The following is a 25,832-nucleotide window of genomic DNA, read 5'->3' as shown; positions in this document are numbered from 1 at the left end:
CTACAGTGAACTACCTAAATACAGTCAACTACAGAACCACATCTGTGCATTTCATACGCAACTACACACACATACGCACACACACTCACGCATACACACACACACACACACACACACACACACACACACACACACACACACACACACACACACACACACACACACACACACACACACACACACACACACACACACACACACACACACAAACAGAGTTTTGATTGGAAGCATGTTTGGTCATTATATGTCATTCAGGAAACAGTATTATACTGTCACCGTGCTATGGAGTGCTTACAGCTGATTGAGTCTGGAATGCTATGTCAGACACATGCATTAGGACTTATCTTAATGACTGCCAGACCAAGCCATGGCTACAGAAAATAAAGCATCCATTCCAACATGGCTCCAACACAATCTGCGGTCAGCCGCTCTGTTGCTGCTGATTCAAATCATATGTGCTCATATGATAGGAAATACATCGTCCTCCATTACATGCTGTTAGACTCCTCATACAGAGCAGTGATCCCAGCCCACTGATCACAACATGACATTTACATCAAGGGTGTTTAGCAGACGCTTCTATCCAAAGCGTCTTAAAATAAGTACATTTCTCATCGAAAGAGAAACAACATATCGCAACATGTCGGTACAGTAAGGATGTTCATAGAACCAAGTGCCGAGCCCTTACAATCGCTAGTTTTACCCATTCCCCGTATAAAAGAAAGATAGCTAGGATAAGACACTACATAATGCTACGTACTATTTTTAAGTGCCAGGACGTAGAACGTTTAATATGTGCGTAAGAGGGATGGGAGGGGGAGGGGGGTAATGAGGGAGGCTAAGCAGATTCTAGGTGAACTCTGAACAAGTGAGTGACCAACATAGTTCTCACTCACTGGTAGAGCTCTTCATCCCAGTATCCGACTTCCAGGGCTCCTCGGGCCCCGGGTTATATGACCCTTAAACCCTGCGGCCTCTAAAGGACTCTGAGGAGAACCTCCCCAGAGCCAGAGACCTTGAGGAGGCCCCAGAAGAGGCTCCCCCTCGAAGGGGCGTGGGCACGGCGATGGGTGCTGCAAGACGTGTTGTAGCATAAACAAGCACCAGTGTGGTCTTCACAGAGCATAAAGAGGAGCAGAGCTTTCCACCAGTCGTGAAGATGTGGTGACCCTTCAGCCACACGGCCGTGTATCTCAGAGAGGAGACAAGCACAGCGTGAACCTCAGAACCACAGCAGTGGAGCCATGGAAACGTCATAAGAGCGTGGAGGGTTCAGAGCGTAACGAGCTGGTCTGCAGAACGCATTAGCTGCCAGGGTAAATATGCTGACTGGTTTGCATGGCGTCCAGGTCTCTGCAGTAAACTATTATCCATCAGGATGTGGGCAACCTTTCTCCAGCGGGCCCTGGAGGTCTCCAACACATCAGGAAGATATTCAGAACACAGCCTCTTGCACCGCCAGAACCAAAGACCGATTAATGACAAATACCCTTCGTTCCTCCTTCCTAAATAGTAACTATTGCTATTCTAAATACATCCAGTGAATCGTGTAGGCTTTAGGCGGCAAATAACCGCGAGTGCTGAAGTATCAATGGAAAATGGCAACAGATGAAAGCCATTGTTGGTCTTTCCTAGTTCCCGACCCTAGGGAAACTTCAGGGGTCTCTCCCTCCAGTCATATAGTCATAAAACCAGCCACTACCTCCCATTTAACGAGAGGAATGGAACGATTCTCTGGTTTTGGAGCATTCCACAATATTCCACCGACTGAGTTCTTAACGCTGAGTGGACTGGGAGGGTCCACAGCCTCCTCCACGCTCGAGGAGGGTGTTTCATCCTCTGAGTGGAGTACGATGAACAGCCGATGTATGTGGGAGATCCTGGGTGACCTCAGTGGGCTCTGACGATGGGCCATAGGCAATGACTGCCATCCATTGTTACATTTTTCTCTCTCTCTCCCTTTCTGAATCTGAATCGCCTTCAGCCTGCCTCTCCTCTGCCTCCCGGCCTCTCTCAATCTCCCTCTTCTCTCACCCCCCCAGGATGAAGGCCAGATCCTGACCCTGGTCTCCCGATGGCTGTAGCGGGGCCCGGTTGGGCCCCTGTGGTGTGGGCCCTGGGCTGCTCCTGGCTCCTCGTCCTCCACGTCTCCTCCGCCGAGAAGCCCGCCAAACTGCCGCTGCTCGGCCGCAAGCCCTTCATCTCCGCGTGGAACGCCCCCCTGGACGTGTGCGCCGGCAAGTACAACGTCAGCCCCGACATCGAGCACCTCTTCCACATCCAGGGCAGCCCCCGGCGCTCCCACACCGGCCAGAGCGTCACCATCTTCTACGCCAACCGCCTGGGCCGCTACCCCTACTACACCGAGCAGGGCGCGGCCGTGCAGGGGGGCCTTCCGCAGAACTGCAGCCTGGACCTGCACCTCCTGCAGGCCCGGCGGGACATCCTGCACTTCCTGCCCGCCGAGGACTTCCGGGGCCTGGCCGTCATCGACTGGGAGTACTGGCGGCCCCAGTGGAGCCGCAACTGGCACCGCAAGGACGTGTACCGCCGGCGGTCGCGGGAGCTGGTGGCCGAGGAGTACGCCAACGCCACGGCGGAGCAGGTGGAGGAGCTGGCGCGGAAACGCTTTGAGAAACGGGCGCGGGCGTTCATGCAGACGACGGTCCAGCTGGGGCTGAGCCTGCGGCCCCAGGCCCTGTGGGGCTTCTACCTCTACCCCGACTGCCACAACTACAACGTGCTGCAGGACGACTACGCGGGCCGCTGCCCGCTGCCCGAGAGGCAGCGCAACGACGAGCTGCAGTGGCTGTGGAACAGCAGCGCGGCGCTCTTCCCCTCCGTGGCCATCAGGAAGAGCCAGAGCAACAGCATGAGCAACCTCCACTTCTCCAACCACCGCATCCGCGAGGCGCTGCGCGTGGCCGGCCTCACCTCCCGGGACTACGAGCTGCCCACCTACGTGTACCTGAGGCTGGGTTACCGCGACGACGCCCTCGCCTTCCTCACCAACGTGAGTGATGTCATAACCACCGGCCCATGACCACCATGTTATTAAGATGTATCCAAACACTGATCCATCCCAGTAGAAGACCTTCAGTAGCTGTCAGGTTCTGTGCACCCAGCGGTGAACCATGCAGTACAGAACGTTACTCTTACATCCAGCTGCACAGCTTGCAGCACGCTCTAGAGGACAGGCCCAGTAATACACTTCAAAATTGGTTTTGTGGTTTTAGTGTTTAGTTTAGACTTGACTCAACAAGGCTACAAGCTCTTAATTCAGATAGTGTACTCTGTCACTATAAGCAAAGGAATCATCCAGTGAGCCTTTCGCCAGATGTACTGCATATCTAGTCCATGACGCCCCCTTGTGGACACACGAGGTACAGCCGGCTCACAGTGTGGTTTCCTCCGCAGAGAGACCTGATCCACACCGTGGGGGAGAGCGCCGCCCTGGGGGCCGCAGGCTTTGTCATCTGGGGCGACCTGAACCTCACCTCCTCCAAGGTACGCACACCGCAACGCCGCTCTCTGATTGGCTGAGATACTGCCAAGTGACAGCACTCTGCACTAACTCCAGTCCAGAAATACAGAGCTGGGGTTAAGTCAGGGTTGTGTTATTGTTTAGTTAGGGGTTAGAGTAAAGGTTGAGTAAGGGTTGTGTTGGGGTTCAGTTAGAGTTGTGTTGGGGTTGTGTTGGTGTTGTGTTGGGGTTGTGTTGGGGTTGAGTTAGAGTTGTGTTAGGGTTGTATAAGGATTGTGTTGGGATTGTGTTAGAGTTGTGTTGGGGTTGAGTTGGGTTTGAGTTGAGGGTTATGTTGCCGTTGTATTGAGTCTGGTTCTGTTCCTCAGTTCAACTGCTCCAAGGTGACCTCCTTCGTGAGCACGCGTCTGGGGCGCTACATCGCCAACGTGACGCACGCCGCCCAGGTCTGCAGTGACTTCCTGTGTCAGAGCAACGGGCGCTGTGTGCGCCGCGACCCCCTGGCCCGCCACTACCTCCATCTAAGCCCTCTCAGCTACGCCCTCCACCCCGCAGCCGGCGGGGGCTTCGTCGCCGCGGGCTCGCCGTCGTCACATGACCAGGCGCTGCTCGCCAAGCGCTTCCGCTGCCACTGCTACCAGGGTAACGCCGGGGCCCGCTGCGACAGCCTGAACCTCCTGGATGAGGGGGAGGAGAAGGAGGAGAGGAAGGGGGAGCAGGAGGTCACAGAGGAGGAGAGGCGGAGGTTGGACTGGGAGGCGGAGCAGTGCGAGGAGGAAAGCCTGGCCCCTCCCACAGGCAGCCATCTTGGCTTGACTCTATGGCTCCTCCTGGTTCACCTGGCGTTAGTCTGGATAGCGCTGTGAGGCGTGACCACCTTGCATGACAAGACAGAGACCTGGAACAATCACTGTAGAGGAGCCACCGTGGAGAAACCTTTAGCAACAGACTCCAGAGACTGAGGGACTAACCAGAGACTGAGGGACTAACCAGAGACTGAGAGACTAACCAGAGACTGAGAGACTAACCAGAGACTGAGAGACTAACTAGAGACTGAGGGACTAACCAGAGACTGAGGGACTAACCAGAGACTGAGGGACTAACCAGAGACTGAGGGACTAACCAGAGACTGAGGGACTAACCAGAGACTGAGAGACTAACCAGAGACTGAGAGACTAACTAGAGACTGAGAGACTAACTAGAGACTAACCAGAGACTGAGAGACTAATCAGAGACTGAGGGACTAACCAGAGACAGGGACTAACCAGAGACTGAGGGACTAACCAGAGACTGAGAGACTAACTAGAGACTAACCAGAGACTGAGAGACTAATCAGAGACTGAGAGACTAACCAGAGACTGAGAGACTAACCAGAGACTGAGAGACTAACTAGAGACTAACCAGAGACTGAGCGACTAATCAGAGACTGAGAGATTAACCAGAGACTGAGGGACTAACCAGAGACTGAGGGACTAAACAGAGACTAACCAGAGACTGAGAGACTAACCAGAGACTGAGAGACTAAACAGAGACTAACCAGAGACTGAGAGACTAACCAGAGACTGAGAGACTAACTAGAGACTAACCAGAGACTGAGCGACTAATCAGAGACTGAGAGATTAACCCGAGACTGAGAGACTAATTAGAGACTGAGAGACTAAACAGAAACTAACTGGAGACTGAGAGACTAACCAGAGACTGAGAGACTAACCAGAGACTGAGAGACTAACTAGAGACAGAGACTAAACAGAGACTAACCAGAGACTGAGAGACTAACAAGCGACTGAGAGACCAACCAGAGACTGAGAGACCAACCAGAGACTGAGACTAACCAGGGACGAACCAGAGACTGACAGACTTGAGAGGCTCAACATGGACAGATGGTTCATATCTGAGGTACCAGGGTGGTCTACAGCACTTGTTTTATATACTGCTGCTTTTATGAGACAATCTGAACATCTAAGACATTAGCAAAACTATTCAACACAGATTGAACGCAGAAATCTTTCAATGCCACCAAATTATGTCGTTTGTTTACCGAATGTATAAGTTCATGATATTTAGTTGATTATAGTAGCACCAAATGTTTAAAAACAGACATTGTTTTATATATGTCATGGCTTTATCCCAGTGTCATCTTCCTTCATAGTACTGGAGGCGTGGCGGACGTACGTGTGACCGCGCCACCTTAGTGTCAATACTCACCCAAAGTCCTACCTCACCTGAGAACTGGAGTGACTGTGTGTTGTGAAACGCCCCCCGAGGGAGGAAGGGAGTGAGAACGAATTTTTCTGTCTTCTGCTCTTTCCTGGGCTCTCTTTGTAACTCTCGATCTTACCAGCTTCAACAACATAGCAACCTTCCTATAATGAGCTACCCATTATTACCTACGCGATGCAGTGCAGTACAAAGTTTGGAGAGCAGCTTTAGACCAGCGAGGTGGTAGACTTTAGACCAGTTAGTAGTCCAGTCCGGCTTCTCAAACAGAAGCAGCATGGAGACGAGGCAACGGGTGGAAACGTGAATGTCGATGCACTACAAATAAAGAAGTTTTATATTTTAAGTCTCTTGTTTTGATTCTGCTTTGAAGACCTCACATCAAATTAATCAGTTTAACAGTCTCTTCACCTTTAAAACATGCGTCATAAATCACATCGTGTCATAAACAAATCAAGCCAAGCATGAAAGGCCCTGTGAAATAAAAGTGTCTTTAAGGATTGATTTCTTTAGTAGCAGTGAAGGAGTAAATAGTTCATATCTGCAGGGCTGACGTCAACCCGTTCCAGAACTCCAGTCCTAAACGAAGATTACCATACATTACGAGTAAATAAATACATTCCTTTCTGTATTTGTCATACAAAACAGTAAATATCTACATGACTTAAAACAGGAACAGCATAATACAATGTTATATAAAGTTATATAATAAATAATTAATTAAAAGCAAGCTATCAACAAGTAGCCTAACGTGTTGAACATTACATTGAATACTTTTGCTAACGATATAGCTTTTATGCCAATGTGTAGTCGTATAACACCGTATACATCTGTGCCCACAGCTTACTACTTTCTTCATTTTACTTTACATTGGCATCGTTAAATGAAATTCCCGTTTGCATTTCGGCAATGAGTATCAGTCAGGCCCGTCAGGCCTCTGCGGGGCAGCCATTGAATTTGGAAAATGACCTCGAACAAACAGCGCTCAAAAGACTGCAGCCAATCAGAGGGACGCTCAAAAGACTACAGCGAATCATAGGGACACTCAAAAGACTACAGACAATCAGAGGGACGCTCAAAAGACTGCAGCAGAAATTTGGAAACTCACCGGCTTTCTGGAAAAAATGAATTGGGCAAATAAACGGATACATATAAACAAAAGCTGTTGAATTGATTAAATTACCAGTAGTCGTAATTCTGCACGTCATTATATCGCTCCCATTTTTTATAATGTTTTTCCACACTTGCTGCCTCACGCTGGTAGAAACGGTCTACCTCTTCAGTTCAGCCAATCACAGATCGCCTTACACTGCGGTTACATACACTTGATTCAGCCAATCCCAAAGCGCCCTCTATTGCCATTACACTTGATCAATCACATTAGCAATCACACAAATAACATTCATGAAATAAATTATCTTATATTATAATATATATATTTTTGGGCAATGTTCATAGAATAAACCCGCAAACGACACTGCTTAAATGTGATGTAACGTAATATCTTCACTATATATATTCTTCACTATATAATGGTAATGATTTCATATTCAATTGGAATTCACCGTATGTGTAATAAATAAATAAACACACCAAATACACATCATCCATAAAATACCCCGTATCCATGAATAAATTAAGACCCTTAAGCACACATTACATCACAAGCATTAACACATTAATGTATTCAACGCACACAACATTAAAACGGTTGCTTGCATTAAATCACAGCTGCCATACTTCAGTAGCAGGGGCAGGTGTCAGGTGAAGAGGAGGATTGAATTGAATTGTTTATTTGATCCACAATCAGCACTCTCATACACAGACGAGTGCTGTTCTTCCTGAGGCCAAGAATTCCAAATTGCATATCCTTTTTTACATACAATCATACATTCACAACAGTATTCACAAACAAAACATTCAACAAAAAAATGAAAATCATTTAAGTTGGTTAATATTATTCAGAGAAAGAAAAAAAATCATGGAACACCTTGTGTCAACAAATACGATTTCAATTTGATTTTAAAGGCCAACTTACTTGTTTAATTTGCCAAAAAACGCGGTAAAGGATTCCAAGCTACCATTGCTCTGTAGTGCAGTGATCTCTGTCCGGCCCCTGTTTTATAAACAGGCAGTAGCAATCTCCTCTCAGATGACTCACGTGTAGAGTAATTGTGCATATCATAGCAAAACATCAAGCTATTAAACAGGCTTACAGGACTCTTTGCTGTTAATGGATGGCCTTTGGTGAGTGTGTCTCCAGCGTGAGAGGGCGGGTCAGCTGACCAGGTCACCTGCTGGGACCTGCTCACCCTGCATGGTCCACACCACCCCTCACTAACACCATCAGACTACTGCATACGTCCTGCAATAGACAGACTTGAAGTCAGAAGTTACTATGGCAACCACTTCATTTCCCAACAGGATATCAGATTACAAACATAAAGCACACATTCCTGGCATGTTGGGCTGGATACACAAGCACTAGCACATCCTCGGTCGGGCACTTCCACCTTTGAACTTTTAGACTTTTAACCTTAAAGACCTGGTCCAGACCCCTGTAAGACCTGGTCCAGACCCCTCTTAGACCCTGTCCAGACACCTATAAGACTTGGTCCAGACAGCTCTTAGACCTGGTCCAGCTACCATCTAGAGCTGGTCTCCAACCCTCTTAGACCTGGTCCAGACCCCTCTAAGACCTGGTCCAGACACCTGTTAGACCTGGTCCAGACACCTGTTAGACCTGGTCCAGACCCCTCTAAGACCTGGTCCAGACACCTGTTAGACCTGGTCCAGACACCTGTTAGACCTGGTCCAGACACCTGTTAGACCTGGTCCAGACACCTGTTAGACCTGGTCCAGACACCTGTTAGACCTGGTCCAGACACCTCTTAGACCTGGTCCAGACAGCTCTAAGACCTGGTCCAGACCCCTCTTAGACCCTGTCCAGACACCTCTAAGACTTGGTCCAGACAGCTCTTAGACCTGGTCCAGCTACCATATAGAGCTGGTCTCCAACCCTCTTAGACCTGGTCCAGACCCCTCTAAGACCTGGTCCAGACACCTGTTAGACCTGGTCCAGACACCTGTTAGACCTGGTCCAGACCCCTCTAAGACCTGGTCCAGACACCTGTTAGACCTGGTCCAGACACCTGTTAGACCTGGTCCAGACACCTGTTAGACCTGGTCCAGACACCTGTTAGACCTGGTCCAGACACCTGTTAGACCTGGTCCAGACACCTGTTAGACCTGGTCCAGACACCTGTTAGACCTGGTCCAGACACCTCTTAGACCTGGTCCAGACACCTCTTAGACCTGGTCCAGACACCTCTTAGACCTGGTCCAGACACCTCTTAGACCTGGTCCAGACACCTGTTAGACCTGGTCCAGAAACCTGTTAGACCTGGTCCAGACACCTTAGACCTGCTCTCCCCAACTTCTAGACCCTGTCTCCACGACTTGTCTAAACAAAGAGGTGCAGATTGAGTCAAGAACCCGGTATAATAGAACCAAAAGGAGAGGATGACGACAGAGAGCCCGACCCCGGGGCACAGGAACACAGAACCTTCCCTGAGACAAGTTTCCACAGGTGCTCTCTCCGGGCTGGACCCAGAGACTCTCCCAGAGGGAGTCGATTGAAGACTCTTCTGCTGCTTTCAGAACGAAGGCAGACACAGACATCATCGTACGACTGGTTTGAACCAAGAAACCTCAGCACACAAAGTTTATGGGACCCGTCAAGTAAGTCGCTGTCATGTTCATGGTTTACACTTCTCCAGGCTGAACTTACGAGCGGGTTTTAAGTGGAATGTAAAATGTTTATGTGAGCTCCGAGGGGTGTGGACCCATTAAGGGGGCCAGGGTCACCCTGCTCAGTGTCCTAGACTTAATCACCGTGTAAAGTGGACTTATTCAGTTTAGGATCTAGTGCACCGACCCGAAACAAATAGGAGTTAATCATTTACTTTCAGTCATTTACTTTCCTGTCCGTTTTTTATCAAGCATTTTTAAACACTGCAAGGGATTTATTCATTCCTTTTTATGATATACATTATACAATAACATATACATTAATAATCTACATTATAATTGAAGCATTTCATATAGTACATATACAGTATATCTGCAATTAAAAATAAATTAAAAATAATTCTCAATCTTTTAAAAAAACGACAGACGCCATCTTGACATGCAGTTCTACAGGAAGCAGCATCTCATTCACTTCCTGTTGGCGGCGGCGTCCCTGCTGGTTGGGGGCCGGTCCGACCCCCGTACCCTCCCCCCTCTCCACCCCGGGCACCCCTTCCTGTTCCTGTGGAACGCCCCCACCGAGCTCTGCGCGGAGCGCTACGCCGTGACCCTCGACCTCTCCCACTTCCAGGAGGTGAGCAGCACCCTGAAGGACGCCACCAACCAGAGCGTGTCCATCTTCTACACCGACCGCTTCGGCCTCTTCCCCTTCGTGGACGAGGACACCGGGGAGGTGCTGGAGGAGGGGCTGCCCCAGCTGGTGGACCTGGACGACCACCGCGCCGAGGCCAAGGAGGACATCCTGTTCTACATGCCCGACCCGCGGCCCGGCCTGGCCGTGCTGGACTTCGAGGAGTGGCGGCCGCAGTGGGTGCGCAACTGGGGCGCCAAGGACATCTACCGGGAGCTCTCCATGGAGACGGTGCGGCTGAAGAACCCCGCCCTCAGCGAGGAGCAGGTGGAGGACCGCGCCAGGGGGCTGTTCGAACGCGGCGCCAAGAAGTACTTCCTGCGCTCGCTGCTGACCGGGAAGCGGCTGCGGGGCGGCCGGCTGTGGGGGTACTACCTGTACCCCGACTGCTACAACTACGACTACAACCAGGACATGGAGGGCTACGGGGGGGCGTGTCCGGAGCTGGAGCAGCGCAGGAACGACGCTCTGCTGTGGCTGTGGCGGGAGTCCACCGCCCTCTACCCCTCCGTCTACCTGGAGCTGGCGCTGCGCGGGAAGCCGCAGGCGCGACGCTTCGTCCGCCACCGCATCCGGGAGGCGGTCCGGGTGTCCCTCCTGGCCGACCCCGCCTTCTCCACCCCCGTCTACGCCTACATCCGGCCGGTCTTCAAGGACAGCGTGGATACGTACATGTCAGAGGTGGGCGCCGCTACCTGGGGAACGCTAGCTCCTAACAGAGCAGCCATGCCTTATGATCAGCCAATGATCAGCCAGCTTATGACCCCTATCCAATAACTTCACAGCGGGCTGACGAGAGCCATAGTTTAACATACCCTGGTTCATCTTGTGTGTTATGTGTGTCTATATGATGCTGCATGAGTGTGTGTGTGGTTGAATCTGAGTGTGTTTGGTTGCCAGGACGACCTGGTCAACACCATCGGAGAGGCAGCCGCTCTCGGGGCCGCTGGCGTCGTCTCCTGGGGAGACATGCAAGTTACACAGGATGAGGTACACACACACACACACACACGTATACACACACACACGTACACACACGTATATACACACGTACACACACACACACATGTACGCACCCAAACACAAATACAAACTCACAAACACATGTATACACACACGTATAGACACACATGTATACACACACATCATCTATAAACACACATGTATACACACAAGTATGCACACATACACACACACAAACACACACACACAGACAAACACACACACACACACACACACACACACACACACACACACACACACACACACACACACACACACACACACACATAGACATCTCAATTTAGATTCAGAACAGATCCAGAGCATATAGATCACAACCCCTCCCCCCCCAGGACTCCTGCGTGGACGCCATGCTCCACCTGAATGACGTCATGAATCCCTACATCCTCAACGTGTCCACGGCGGCGCGCCACTGCAGCTGGGCGCTCTGCGGGGGGGCGGGGCGCTGCGTGCGGCGGCACTGGGACAGCGACACCTACCTCCACCTGGACCCCCGCCGCTTCTCCATCCGGCGACACCGACCCGGCGCTCCGCTGGCCGTGACGGGGGGGCCGAGCCAGCAGGACGTCTTGTGGTACGACGAGGGCTTCCGCTGCCTGTGCTACTCCGCCGAGCCCTGCTACCGACCGATCAGCATCAACGTCGTCATGGAGGAGGTCACCGCCGTCGGCCGCTGCGAGGCGCTGCCGTCCGCGCGCCACCGGCTCACCCTATTGGCTGCTGCTGCGGTGCTGCGCGCTCTTATGTCTTAACTTGTGCAAGAATTTGCACAAACTTTCTTATGTAGCATTCTTTAATCACGCAATAAATCACATTCACACACACACACACACACACATTTTATACACACACATACTCAAACAAACACACACACATACACACACTCATTGGCACACACACACACACACACACACACACACACACACACACACACACACACACACACACACACACACACACACACACACACACAAACATATATAAGTGCTGCATGTTATTATGTCTTAACTTTAACACACTGTGCTTTGGAACATTCTTTTATCACGCAATAAATCACTGTGATGAGGCTACTTATTGCACAGGGAGAGATGCCAAATGTTTGATGAAGGGGAATTATAGCCACGCCTCCTTTCTGGTCTCGAGATGAGAGGGGCGTGGCTATTCCCCGGCTGATGGCTGCAGGCGTCATCCACTCTGGGTTTCTTTAGGTTCCTTGTCTGTCGTCAAAGAGACACAAAGTTAAATACCTTCAATAACATTTATATAACTATCACCTATTACCACTCTGATGACTCAATAGATGACCTACTATGAACTAATAGATGGCCTGTCAATATAAATGCCAATAAAATCGCACTTGGAACAACAATGATAAATAAATGTTGATATCCCTGGGTTGTTATTCCTAAAGCTTAGCTCCGGTTGTTTTTAGTAACGTGGGTGATGTTTGATGCTGATTGATGATCGCTTCCAGTTAAATAATCGATTCCCATATCAGCCACCAGATGGCGCCAATAACCAGGTTCGGTTGAGTCGGTTTATTTATTAATATACAATTCAGACAATTGTGTGTTTGTTCGGCGCGTTATGTCAAATATATTTATACCACTTGAAGTGAAAATAAAAATATGAAATTTAAAGTAATCCTGGTTACATTTGTTTTGGTCCCTATAGTCAGGAGTTTCATCATTGTGTGTGTGTGTGTGTGTGTGTGTGTGTGTGTGTGTGTGTGTGTGTGTGTGTGTGTGTGTGTGTGTGTGTGTGTGTGTGTGTGTGTGTGTGTGTGTGTTTCAGAGTCATCTCAACGTCTGTGTAATTTAATTTCCCATGATGCAGTGCGGGTCACCCAGGATGTGGGACCTGATAATCTAATGAACAACACAACAGTCACCCCTCACACAATATACACAGAACACAACCATATAAACATGCACAACGACACAATACAGTCTTCTTTTATTAATATAATATAGATAGTTGCTCACTACATTACCTCCTTGTTTAGGCCACTTCATAAGGGCCACCTCTGGCCACTTCATAAGGGCCTCCATCTTAGGGCCACCTCGTTAGGACCAACTCGTTAGGGCCACCTCATTAGGGCCACCTCATTAGGACCAACTCGTTAGGGCCACCTCGTTAGTTAATTGTTGTTTCAGGGTGATTAAAACATGTAGGGCAGCGGATGTACCCGGTCTCAATCAGTACAGCAGCTCTTACCTGATGGGAATGGAACCCCTCACCCTGGCAACGCTCATGCCTTGCCCCAGCACTGGGAATGGAACCCCTCGCCCTGGCAGCGCTCATGCCTTGCCCCAGCACTGGGAATGGAACCCCTCGCCCTGGCAGCGCTCATGCCTTGCCCAGCACTGGGAATGGAACCCCTCGCCCTGGCGGCGCTCATGCCTTGCCCCAGCAGCTATACTGGGGCACATTCCAGGTCGTAGGACCCTTCAGCTGAACATGAATGGATGTTCCAGAGCAGAACAAAGAGCGCTTCAATGAGGGAATTAAACGGCGGAGAGCTGTTGTTGTGTTGAGTTGGGTCGCACCACAACACACCACAGAACCACAACACACCGCAACGCACCGCAACACACCACAGAAGCACAACAACACACCAATGCACCACAACGCACCACAACATACAACAATACACCACAACACACCACAATACACCACAATGCACCACAACGCACCGCAACAAACCACAGAACCACAACAACACACCAACGCACCACAACATACAACAATACACCACAACGCACCACACATCAGCAACACACCACAACGCACCACAGCTTGTTGGTGTTGTTCTGAAGAAGATATGGATAGTGGTCCCTTCTAGATAAAGTCTTCCAGAACGTTCTTTGCTGTACATTTGAACTGTTTATTCAACTTGGTTGTAAGTTCATAGAAATGCTTTAAAGATGGAGGCCATGACGGTAGAAACAAAAGAGCCAGTGTGAGAACGGAGGAGAGAGCTGGTGTGAAAATAGGTTTTCTTTCTCTCCCCCGTCCTCCTCCCCCTCTCTCTCACTCCTTTCCTCCTCTCCGGCAGAACAATGCGCTGTCTGTTGAGGATCTGGTTGGGCTGTCAGCCTGGAAACATCAGGGGGGAGGGAGGGAGGGATGGAGGGAGGGAGGGAGGGAGTGATGGAGGGAGAGGGGGGGTGAGGGAGAGGGGGGAGAGGGAGAATTATTCTCACAGTGGGAATATAACCCCTCACTGTGGCTGTGTAAGTGCCTTGCTGGAATGGAACCCCTCATCCCGGCCATGTTGGTGCCTTGCTTTAGACATGGTCACATTCCATGTTGTAGGAACTCTTTCATTCAGTCCTCTGATATCAACCAGACTGTCTGTAGATCAGCCAAGGGGAGGGGGGGTCCTTAAAGGAGACAACAACAGGGTAATGGGGGGGGGGGGGTTAAAGGAGACAACAACAGGGTAATGGGGGGGGGGGTCCAGGGTTTAGTGGGGGGGTTGGATCCCAGGCGATGACCTAGAAACGCTTGACGATTTAAACAAAGGGCTGAGTGGAGACAATACAGCCCTTATCCCCCTGACAGCATTATTATACAGAGCTACAGCTAGCAGGCTAGCATTATTATACAGAGCTACAGCTAGCAGGCTAGCATTATTATACAGAGCTACAGCTAGCAGGCTAGCATTATTATACAGAGCTGGAGCAAGCAGGCTAGCATTATTATACAGAGCTTATTATACAGAGCTACAGCTAGCAGGCTAGCATTATTAAACAGAGCTACAAACAGCAGGCTAGCATTATTATACAAAGCTACATCTGGCAGGCTAGCATTATTATACAGGGCTACAGCTAGCAGGCTAGCATTATCATACAGAGCTAGAGTTAGCAGACTAGCATCATTATACAGAGCTGGATAGCAGGTCAACTGGATAGCGGATTATTTGGTCAACAGGCTGCCTGCATAGCAGGTGAACTGGGTAATATGGTAACTGGATATCAGGCTAACTGGTTAGCCCCTCACTGGATAGCAGGATTGCTAACTGGAAAAGGTTGGCACAGCCATAGATTGAGAGTGGGGAGGAGGGGGGGAAACAGACCGATGTTGATCTGCTAAAACAGAGATAGTTCTGTTGAAGACATCTGGAGAGATTATGATAATGAGATATGGATATTCATGAGGTGCTATGGTCAACAGTTATGAATTAATGAGCGGGTAGAACAAAGAACTACCACTCCATTCTGGACTCCTGAATAATTACATAAAAACAGACGGTGTGTTGTTGGGTGGATGTGTGTGACAGCGTGTAGTCGTCACTATATTTAGTTGGGAGAAGTTAATTCCAAATACTCATCGACCAATCAGGCCACAGAACACAACCCTGTGAGAGAGACGCCGCTGAGCCCAACCTGCCGTTGACCAAACCCTGGTTTGTCCCAACATTGTTGACCAAACCAAACCACCGCTGACCAAACCAGGGTTTGTCCCAACATTGGGACAAACCTTTCTCCACCTCGAACGAACCTCATGAACGACTTCCAATCGTATCACAGTGTAGTTTATCCTATCAGATAACAGCTTCGTTTGACGATCTAAAACAAACGGAATCCAAAAGTGGCGGAATTTTTTTTTCACCTTTCATTATATATAATATCATAAATAGAATAGATAATATAATGCACATATAATGCATATAATAACATAAAACATGCAACATGTAATAAACATAACAATGTAATAGAAAGATACAATATTTAATGTAATACATATTATAATACTTTATATGATATACACAAAACTAAGTGCCCCTGGTCACTCGTCCTGAACCCCCTATGAGCCAGTGACCGCTCATCACGTGACCTTTAACCTTTGATCAAAATCTTTAACGTACACTGGAAACTCATCAATTTTTTTATTTATTAAAGTGACAGTAACTCACTAAAATAACTTCTCGTATCTCTCTTTAAATATCACATCAACAGACTCACAGAGAGACACACGCTACATCATCAATCACACATGTGCAGACATTAACAAGTTCAATAGAAACATCATCTGAAATAAAATCGTACCAAAATAAATGTGCAAATTCTGAGTCTTAACACTGGTGAGTGAATACCACATTACTGATAAACTCTGGGATCGTAAGTGGAATCTATGCTATCAAGTGTTTGTTCATCTAAGAGCGAAGAACGAAGGTACAAACCAACACCAACTAACGTACGACTGAACGGGACGCTCGTATGTACGGCCGAACGGACGCAGGACGTACGGACGCGTGCTCAGGGGGGGCTGGGCATCAGGACCCCCAAGGGGCCCGCGCCCTCAGGCCCGGGGCGGCGGTCTCAGCCTCCTGACAATGCGGCATCATCTCCCCGCACCGCCCCACGACCCTAAGTCTGACCTTTGACCTCTGACCCGGTGACCTCAGCAGTGCATGTCCGCGGCCGTGTAGCGCTTGGCGGTTGCGGGCTGGCGGTGGGGGGGGGGGCGCAGCGGCAGGAGCTCCAGCTGAGTGGCGGGGGCGTCGACGCGGTGGCGGGCGTGGTCATCGCCGGGGGCGGGGCCGGGGGCGGGGTCGTCGCCGGGGGGGGCGGGGTCGGAGCCGGCGTCGGAGCACTGGTCCCAGCAGCAGCAGCAGCAGTCGCCGAACGCCCGGCGGAACGGCCGGCACAGCGAGAACACCAGCACGGGGGTGGCGGCCGACTTGAGGAACAGCAGCAGCTGGCTGACCAGGTGCAACGCGTCCATGGCGGACGGGGGCACGCCCGGCGCCAGGTACACGCTCAGCACGTTGCAGATGTTCTCGGGCACGGAGCAGAAGCCGTACAGGATGGCGAGCGCCACCACCGCGCAGTTCATCTGGCTCTCCGCCCGCAGCTGCTGCTTGTTACGGTGGTTGGGGTGGTTGCCACGGGCGACGGCGGCCTGGGCGCGGCGGATGCGGCGGGCAGAGGCCAGCGAGCAGCCGATGGTGAACAGCGTGGGCAGGCAGAAGTAGCAGCCGAAGCACCACCAGAGCCGCGCACCGTCGTAGGTCAGGCCCAGGACGTACAGCGTGTCGGGGAGCCGGGTGGAGACGCGCACCACGCAGCGCTCCGCCCCCGGCCCCAGCCCCGCCCCCTCCTCCGTCAGCAGCTGGCGGAGCAGCAGCTCGGGCAGCGCCAGCAGCAGCGCCCCCACCCAGATGACGGCCAGCTTGGCGGCGGTGGAGGCGGCGTTCTCCACGGGCTGGTAGGATGTCTGCACGCTGGCCGCGCTGCGCAGCCGGTCGATGCACAGGGCGCACAGCGTGAAGGTCGTGACCCCTAGCGACGCCACCTACAAGGAGACCGTGGGCACATGACCGTAGGGATGTTGAGATTGACCTCAGGGATGTTTACATGAATTCAGGGGATGTTTATATGACTCAAGGGATGTTTACAGGTCCTTAGGGGATGTTAACATAATCTAAGGGAATGTTTACGTGACTTTAGGGGATGTTTACATGACTTTAGGGGTGTTTACATTTCATTAGGGATGTTAACAGGACTTTAGGGGATGTTAACATAATCTAAGGGGATGTTTACATGAGTTTAGGGGTGTTTACACAACCTTAGGGGATGTTTACATGACCTTAAGGGGGTTGACATGACCTTAGGGAATGTTTACATGACCTTAGGGGATGTTAACATAATCTAAGGGGATGTTTCCATAACCTAAGGGAATGTTAACATAACCTAAGGTGATGTTAACATAACCTAAGGGGATGTTTCCATAAACTAAGGCCCAATCCCATTTCTACCCCTTACCCCTTCCCCTTAACCCTTCCCCTTACCCCTTCAAAACAAGGGGGAGGGGTAGGGGGAAGGGAGAAGGGATAGAAATGGGATTGGGCCTAAGGCTCCATGTTCTAGACAGTAAGTGTATGTTGGCTTGCCTGTCTAGTTGTAGGCTAGCTGTGTGATAAATATATATATTTATGTATATAAATAAACATACCCTTCTATATTCTCATATATATATAAGGTTATCTATATAGACATTATATATACATGCAGATGCATACCCATATTTCTATAATGTTGAACCTAACAAGTGTTTGTGTCCTACTCTACATACTGAGCTACAAAGGATTTGAACCCACGACCCTGGTGCCATTTGAGTCTTGATGCCAGACACATCAACACATGTACAAACCAAGCAGCCAATCACAGAGCTATAGGAATACAGATGATAACTCAAACCCCTCTCCCCCCCCCCCTCCTCTCTCTCTCTCCCCCTCTCTCTATCTAAACATGTCATTTAGCTGAAACAGAGCAGAGGTCTCTGTAAAGAAGAGGAGAGCAGAGCAGAGAAGAGGAGAGGACAGAGGAGAGAGGAGGAAAGGAGGAGAGGAGAGGAGAGGGGAGGAGAGGAGGAGGAAACATGTCCAGTATTTGCTGGTCCTACCTGAATAGTTACATAGTACATAGTACATCTGAAGAGGTTTGTTAAGATCAGACGGCAGTGTGTCTGATATCTGTCCTCCACCTCCTCTCTCCTCCACCTCCTCTCTCGAACACCTCCTCTCTCCTCCACCTCCTCTCTCCTCCACCACCTCCTCTCTCCTCCACCACCACCTCCTCTCTCTCCACCACCTCCTCTCTCTCCACCTCCTCTCTCTCCACCTCCTCTCTCTCCACCTCCACTCCCTCCTCTCTCCTCCACCTCCTCTCTCGAACACCTCCTCTCTCCTCCACCTCCTCTCTCCTCCACCTCCTCTCTCCTCCACCACCTCCTCTCTCTCCACCACCTCCTCTCTCTCCACCTCCTCTCTCTCCACCTCCACTCCCTCCTCTCTCCTCCACCTCTTTCCACCCAACCCCACCCCCTCTGTCTCCTCCCCATCCCTCCACCTCCTCTCCTCCTCTAGAGGACAGGTCGAGACGGTTCTCAAACTATACGCGTACCACTGGTGGTACGCGATGCGCTATCAAGTGGTACGCAAAGGAAAAAACAAAACAAACATTAGATTAAAAACAGTAGGCTACTATCAAAATACTAGTACGAATGGAAATACATTTAAAATGTGATCATGTTCTCACTTATGTGTTTCCGTGTCTCTGTTCTAGTGCTACCACTTTGTAAAGCAGACAACAGTTAACAATAAATAATATTATTTTTAAGAATAAATGTGCCTCCTGCATGAGATGTGCGTAACTGAATAGGGCCGCATGCCTACGCTACTGTATGTTGTTATATTTTATATCTGTCATGGTGCTACTTTGAGAAAAAGTTTGAGAACCACTGCAGTAGAGGACAGTAGGAGACAGGGATCTACCTCCAGGTAGGGGACCAGCTTGCAGGACAGCTCCCCCAGCAGCCAGGTCTTGGTGAGCTGGTGGAAGACGACGAGCGGCAGGCAGAAGAAGAGCACTAGGAAGTCCCAGAAGGCCAGGTTGGCCAGCAATGCGTTGGAGATGCTCCTCATGTGGTAGTTGTGGCACACGATGCACATGAGCGCCACGTTGCAGAGGATCCCCGTGGAGAAAATGACCCCCGCGGCCAGCATCACCGCGTAGGCTCCGCACGCCTCGGCGCTCAGAGGGTAGAAGGGGTTCCTCACCGGCTTCCACTTCGGCCGGCGGCCCCCGGGGACGAGCGGCGTGAGGTCGCCAAAGTCCGGCGGGGTGAATTCTTCGTAGTCGCCGGCCTCGGTGGCCGGCGTCTGAACCTGGCCCATGGGCTGTGGCAGCGGCGGCTTCCGACGGGCCGGAATCTCGTCCGAGCCAGACGCGCTGTTTCCACTTTGCGCATCGCGCTTTACGCGTTGCCTCCGGACGCGGCACCGCGCTGCGCTGGTGTCGCTACAGGTGGGGAGTTCTAATATCTGATCGATCAGATCATGTCGATCGGTATAGGGTGTATCGTCAAGTAGTTTGACAACTGTCCCGGAGGGCTTCACACCACCGCGTCTCTCCTCCCCAATCGTTACCATGGCAGCCGGCCCTTCCCCGAGGCCCGCGTGAGGTCCACGCCATCCCCGGCTGCCTCCGCTCCGTTCCTCGTGGGGTGCGCGATGACGCACGGGGCGCACCAGGGGGTTCTCCTGGGCGTCCGCGTTCTGCACCGGTCCTACCGCGAGCAGGCACAGCAGGCTTACGGCCAGCAGCAGCATGGCGGCTAGCGCGCGAGAAACGGGCCGGAGGTCAGAGGGGACGCGGGACCCATCGGTGGTCCGGGAGTGACAGGTGGGGGTTTAGTCTCTCTGCCCGCTGTCTCCGGTTCCTAAGATTCCACGAGATATCTGCGACCAGAGCCCCCCTAGTGAAGTCACACCGCAGGGTCTTGGAGACCCGGTCGAAGAGCTCCGGGGTCCTCTCTCCGATGGGAAGACACCGAGTTTGAGTCCAACCCGGGACCAATGTTCTCGCTGTCCGTGCGCTCTGGGGCCGCGGGACGCAGGGAATGGGGTATGAGGTCTGGGCTGGTCCCGTCTGGGGTCTGGGCTGGTGTGGTCGGTCCGGGGGGCACCGTGTCTGACACCACCGAATCCCTTGGAACCCAGCGCCCCCTGGCGGTGGGACCCCGCCTGCACCTCCTCCAGGAACCCAACAGGTTCTCCTCTGAGGGAAAATTGTCCGCGAATAACGTTACAAAGATAGTTACAGACATCCGATATCTGTTTACTGCTGATAATGATTATGTTGAATACGTCTTTGTCACGTCTTGATTATTAAAATGCAGATGAGATGTGATCCTCCTCTGTTCTTCGCTGGGTGGAGGTCTAGACTCATAGTGATGCACCACCACAGGGTGGAGACAGAACTCCGTCAGTCATGTGTGACCGCCAGAAGAAAGAAGCAACCGATAAAAGACACTTAGAGTGTATTGAATATTATTAAGATATTTTAAGTTATATTTAATAAAATCAGATGTGAAACCATTAAAAAAAAGACTTCAGAGGAAAAGTGGTTGTATCATAATCTTTATTCATATCGAAGTACACAACAAATACATGTAGAAACGAGAAGGAAATACCCACATAACTTGTGGACAATATGAAATCATATCATATCATTGAACCCTGAGACAACTTCAGTCAGTTGGTAGAATGGAACGATGCAAACATATAACCTAATCCCTAACCCTAACCCTTAGCCTTACCCTAACCCTTAGCCTTACCCTAACCCTTAGCCTTACCCTAACCCTTAGCCTAACCCTAACCCTTAGCCTTACCCTAACCCTTAGCCTAACCCTAACCCTTAGCCTTACCCTAACCCTTAGCCTTACCCTAACCCTTAGCCTTACCCTAACCCTTAGCCTTACCCTAACCCTTAGCCTTACCCTAACCCTTAGCCTTACCCTAACCCTTGCCCGAACTCTAACCCTTATGCCAACTCTTACCCCAACCTGATACCTCAACCATCTCTGACTAATACCTACACTTAACCATCTCACTTAAACCGTTAACATATCTCTTATCTAATAACTTAAAGTTTGTACCTAACGGTATCCTTCCTTGGAGTCTGTATAGTTGCACCCTATCCGAGGTCCATTTTTCTGACCACGCCCCTATATGACCCGTTATATTTCAGCCCCGCCCATTTCTATCCCCGCCCCCGTGTGTGTCATCCTACAGATCGGAGTTCGAGGGGACACTGCCAGGACACCTGTACTGAGTCAGCAGCTCATTCACCTTCTCCTCCTCCCTCTGGACAGAACTGAGAGAGGAGACAGGAGAGAAGAGAAGAGGAGGGAGGAGGAGAGGAGTAGTTAGGAGAGATGACAGAGGAGAGAAGAGAAGAAAGAGGAGAGAGGAAAGAGGAGAGTAGAGGAGAGAGGAGAGGAGGAGAGAGAGGAGAGAGTAATTTAGTCATGTGTATTTGGATTAATCTGGTTTCACCTTTGTTGTGAAAAAGCGGTTTCCCTGGTGGTGTGGAAGTGGTTTCACTCTGGTGTGAAAGTGGTGTGAAAGTGGTTTCACTCTGGTGTGAAAGTGCTGTGGAAGTCGTTTAACTCTGGTGTGAAAGTGGTTTCAGTCTGATTGGAAAGTGGTGTGAAAGTGGTTTGACTCTGGTGTGAAAGTGATGTGGAAGTCTTTTAATTCTGGTGTGAAAGTGGTTTGAGTCTGATTGGAAAGTGGTGTGGAAGTGGTTTAACTCTGGTGTGAAAGTGGTGTAAAAGTGGTTTAACTCTGGTGTGAAAGTGTTGTGAAAGTGGTCCACACCTGGTCCTGACGGTCTGCATGCGCTTCAGGAAGGTGCAGAGTGAGATGTGCTTGGCCTTGGCTCGCAGGTACTCAGCGTAGCGGCTGGAGAACTCGATGTCTCCCAGCTGACGGCGCTCTTCCTCCCGCGGCCGCAATGACCCCCGCGACCCCCCCGACCCCAGGGACCCCCCCGACCCCCCCGACGGGCTGCGGAAACAGGAAGTCAAAACAAGACATTTGATTGTTTTTTGTTGAGACACACACACACACACACACACACACACACACACACACACACACACACACACACACACACACACACACACACACACACACACACACACACACACACACACACACACACACACTAATGCAAATTAAGGCATACTGGCCAAGAGAGATGCTAGTAGGGTCATGCTAACACAGAGACATGCTAACAGGGCCATGCTAACAGGGCCATGCTAACAGGGAGCTACCTGAGCTGCTCTCCCAGCGGCGCGTTGGAGCAGCTCCCACGTGAGTGGACACCCGTCTGACTCTGAAAGACGTTGTTGTCTTCATCAGGCCTGGGGACACAGAGCACCTTATACTGACACCGTCACCATGACCAGAACCACACCTGTACAGGTATAACCAGATCTCTGCAGCTAACAAACACTAGCAGCATTAGGAGTGGTTAACCATCACTAGAAACCCTAGGATTGGTTAACCATCACTAGCAGCACTAGGAGCATTAACCATCACTAGCAGCACTAGGAGCATTAACCATCACTAGCAGCACTAGGAGCAATTAGCATGCCTTATGAAGTGGGAGGCTAGTTACCTGCGGTAGGGTTAGAAGTTAAGGTTAAGGCTGATCCCCTGGGGTAGGGTTAGGGGTTAAGGGTTGAGGCTGTTTACCTATGGTAGGGTTAGGGGTTATAGGTTAAAGGTTAAGGTTAATGTTACCTGGGGTTGGACAGGGAGGAGGTGGTGAGGACCAGGGTGGACATCAGGACCAGCTGGCCCGTGCAGCTCAACCAGACCATGATGAGTTGAGGTCCCGACAAGATTAGCTTGAACCACGAGGAAAAACCTTAACAGGAAATCATGACAGAACCTAAGTGGAATCCTAGTAAGGTTCAGCTTGTTGCTGTTACAACTACAGCTAGAGTCATACCTGATAAACCAGCAAGAATATAGCAGAGAGAAGAGACGGGAGACCAGAGCAGAGAGAGAGAGAGAGGAGACCAGATGAGAGAGAGAGAGAGAGAGAGAGAGAGAGAGAGAGAGAGAGAGAGAGAGAGAGAGAGAGAAGAGAGGGGAGATCAGGGAAGGAGAGAGAGAGGAGACCAGATGAGGAGAGAGAGAGAGAGAGAGAGAGAGAGAGAGAGAGAGAGAGAGAGAGAGAGAGAGAGAGAGAGGAGCCCAGAGAAGGGAAGAGAGACCAGAGGAGGAGAGAGGAGAAAGGAGACTCACGGTGCAGTATCTAGTCCGGACTGGAGGAGTGCTCTGAGGGAGAATCCTCTCCTCCCCTTAAGTAGCCGATCTCTGGCTCTGGGTCCTAATCGGGTTATTGATCATAATGAGGTTATTGATCGGCAGCAGATGCTGGTGTGTTTTACTGCGTTTGTGTTGACACACCAGCCGCCTCCTCACCCCCACTCCACCGCCGTGTTGGTTCAGCCGATAAAGGTTCAACCTAATTACCGGCCAGCGCTTCCTTAATTGGCCTTCAATGACAGCCGTCTCGTTAGGAAAACCCGTCAGGTGACCGGTCGATAGCTCATGATTGCCTCACACAGAAGACATGGAATTATTGTGAGTGCATGCATGTGTGTGTGTGTGTCTCTGTGTGTGTGTGTGTGTGTGTGTGTGTGTGTGTGTGTGTGTGTGTGTGTGTGTGTGTGTGTGTGTGTGTGTGTGTGTGTGTCTGTGTGTGTGTGTGTGAGTGAGTGTTTGTGTGTTTGTACGTGTGTGCGGGTTCTCAATAAAAAGTGTGTGTGTGTGTTGGGGGGTTGGGGAATTGTGTCTGTCTGTCTGTCTGTCTGTCTGTCTGTCTGTCTGTCTGTCTGTGTGTGTGTGTGTGTGTGTGTGTGTGTGTGTGTGTGTGTGTGTGTGTGTGTGTGTGTGTGTGTGTGTGTGTGTGTGTGTGTGTGTGTGTGTGCGTGCGTGCGTGCGTGCGTGCGTGCGTGCGTGTGTGTGTGTGTGTGTGTCTACCGGCAGCAGGCAGCGGGCAGCAGGCAGCGCAGTTCATTCTACTTCAGATTGATGTGGAAGTGGAAGAACCAGAGACGTCGGAGAACCCAATGCAATCGTTCGTGATTCATAATCGTCTGGAGGCGCACACAGCTTTTGGCCGTGATAATGTATGTTATATGATTGAATTATATAATATTATTTAGATATAGAGCTCCAGGACTGTAACCCGTAACGAAGTGTTGTACACTTCTTTGTTATTTGGATAACCGTTCTGCTGTTGGTGTTATGGCGCACAACACGTCAGAGTCTCGTCTCTGGTATCTCCACAACGAGACTCGTAGTGGGGGTTATCTCAGCCATGGTTGAGATGGAATTGGGGGAAGAAACTTTGGCTTCGTCTCCCTGAAGTACATGAACCACGACATGGAGGAGAAAGGGATTGTTGCCAGAAATGTATTGTCTCCCGCTTGAGCCCCGCTTCCTGCTGCCCGCTGTCGAGGCGGTGGTGCCGCTTTTCCACTGCATGGTACCAGCTCGACACGACTCGACTCGACTCAGCTCGCATTTTTTGCGTTTCCACCGCGAAAACATGGTATCTGGTACCTGAAGTGGCTGCTTTTTCTAGTACCGCCTTGCTCTAGGTTCCAAGCGAGCTGAGCCGATGCTAAAAGGTGACGTCGGCAGACGGCCGGCCACTGATTGGCCAGAGAGTGTGACGAAGTCACGAGAGCGACATGGCAACCATGCTGGTAACATCCATAGCAGCGCCGCAGCCAACATATTCCACTTCTTCAACTTCTTCAACATGCCAGCTAATAATACGAACACGAATACCATCGCATCGATGTCCTCCATTGTTGTTATGTGGGTTCTGTCCATGTGTGGGTTGCGTAGGTGTTGTTTGCGTCGCGTACAAAAATACGTCACGGCCCTTTCGCGCAGCCGACCGCGCCCACGTCCAGGAGGTACTATTTGCGGTGGAAAAGGACCCGCGCTGCTACCGTGTCGAGTCGTGTCGAGTCGAGTCGTGTCGTGTCGAGTCGAGCTACATGTGCGGTGGAAAAGCGGCATAAGCACTGCCCGCTGCCGAGGCGTTGGTCCATCACGGCAGCGAGGCACCGGCGGGAGACAATCGCGGTGAACAATCCCTTCTCCTCCATGTGGTTCAGTCTACTTCATATTGATGTGTACGTGTAAGAACCAGAGACGTCGGAGAACCCGACGCAGTTGCTTGAGATTCGTAATTTCGCCTGGAGGCGCACACAGCTTTTGGCCGTGATAATATATATTATATGATATAGATATCTATGTATAATATAATATTATTAAAG

General features: G+C 50.7%; 3 protein-coding genes and 1 long non-coding RNA gene across 4 annotated transcripts; 2 read left to right on the top strand and 2 right to left on the bottom strand.

Moving 5' to 3' along the window:
* Positions 1–845: 845 nt before the first annotated feature.
* On the top strand, positions 846–6,047 carry hyal4 (hyaluronidase 4). Its single transcript, XM_060060628.1, has 4 exons — positions 846–1,316; positions 2,043–3,013; positions 3,418–3,507; positions 3,853–6,047. Exons 2-4 carry the CDS (start codon positions 2,075–2,077, stop codon positions 4,348–4,350), a joined length of 1,527 nt encoding a protein of 508 aa, XP_059916611.1. The 5' UTR covers positions 846–1,316; positions 2,043–2,074; the 3' UTR covers positions 4,351–6,047.
* Positions 6,048–9,206: 3,159 nt separating this feature from the next.
* On the top strand, positions 9,207–12,805 carry LOC132464316 (hyaluronidase-5-like). The gene is made up of 4 exons (XM_060060630.1): positions 9,207–9,442; positions 9,878–10,823; positions 11,043–11,132; positions 11,498–12,805. Exons 1-4 carry the CDS (start codon positions 9,429–9,431, stop codon positions 11,915–11,917), a joined length of 1,470 nt encoding a protein of 489 aa, XP_059916613.1. The 5' UTR covers positions 9,207–9,428; the 3' UTR covers positions 11,918–12,805.
* A 3,245-nt stretch (positions 12,806–16,050) lies between these two features.
* Positions 16,051–20,595, bottom strand: gpr37a (G protein-coupled receptor 37a). The gene is made up of 2 exons (XM_060060623.1): positions 19,450–20,595; positions 16,051–17,468 (listed from the first exon to the last, which is right to left on the bottom strand). Exons 1-2 carry the CDS (start codon positions 20,284–20,286, stop codon positions 16,575–16,577), a joined length of 1,731 nt encoding a protein of 576 aa, XP_059916606.1. The 5' UTR covers positions 20,287–20,595; the 3' UTR covers positions 16,051–16,574.
* Positions 20,596–22,796: 2,201 nt separating this feature from the next.
* Positions 22,797–23,936, bottom strand: LOC132464325 (uncharacterized). The gene is made up of 3 exons (XR_009527233.1): positions 23,779–23,936; positions 23,269–23,395; positions 22,797–22,886 (listed from the first exon to the last, which is right to left on the bottom strand). It is a non-coding gene; the product is annotated as an uncharacterized LOC132464325 (long non-coding RNA).
* Between the last annotated feature and the right edge of the window lie 1,896 nt (positions 23,937–25,832).

Source organism: Gadus macrocephalus, chromosome 9, assembly GCF_031168955.1.
Source record: "Gadus macrocephalus chromosome 9, ASM3116895v1".
NCBI lineage: Eukaryota > Metazoa > Chordata > Actinopteri > Gadiformes > Gadidae > Gadus > Gadus macrocephalus.
The sequence above is the reverse complement of the archived record's forward strand: the minus strand, read 5'-3'. Positions and strand labels throughout refer to the sequence as shown.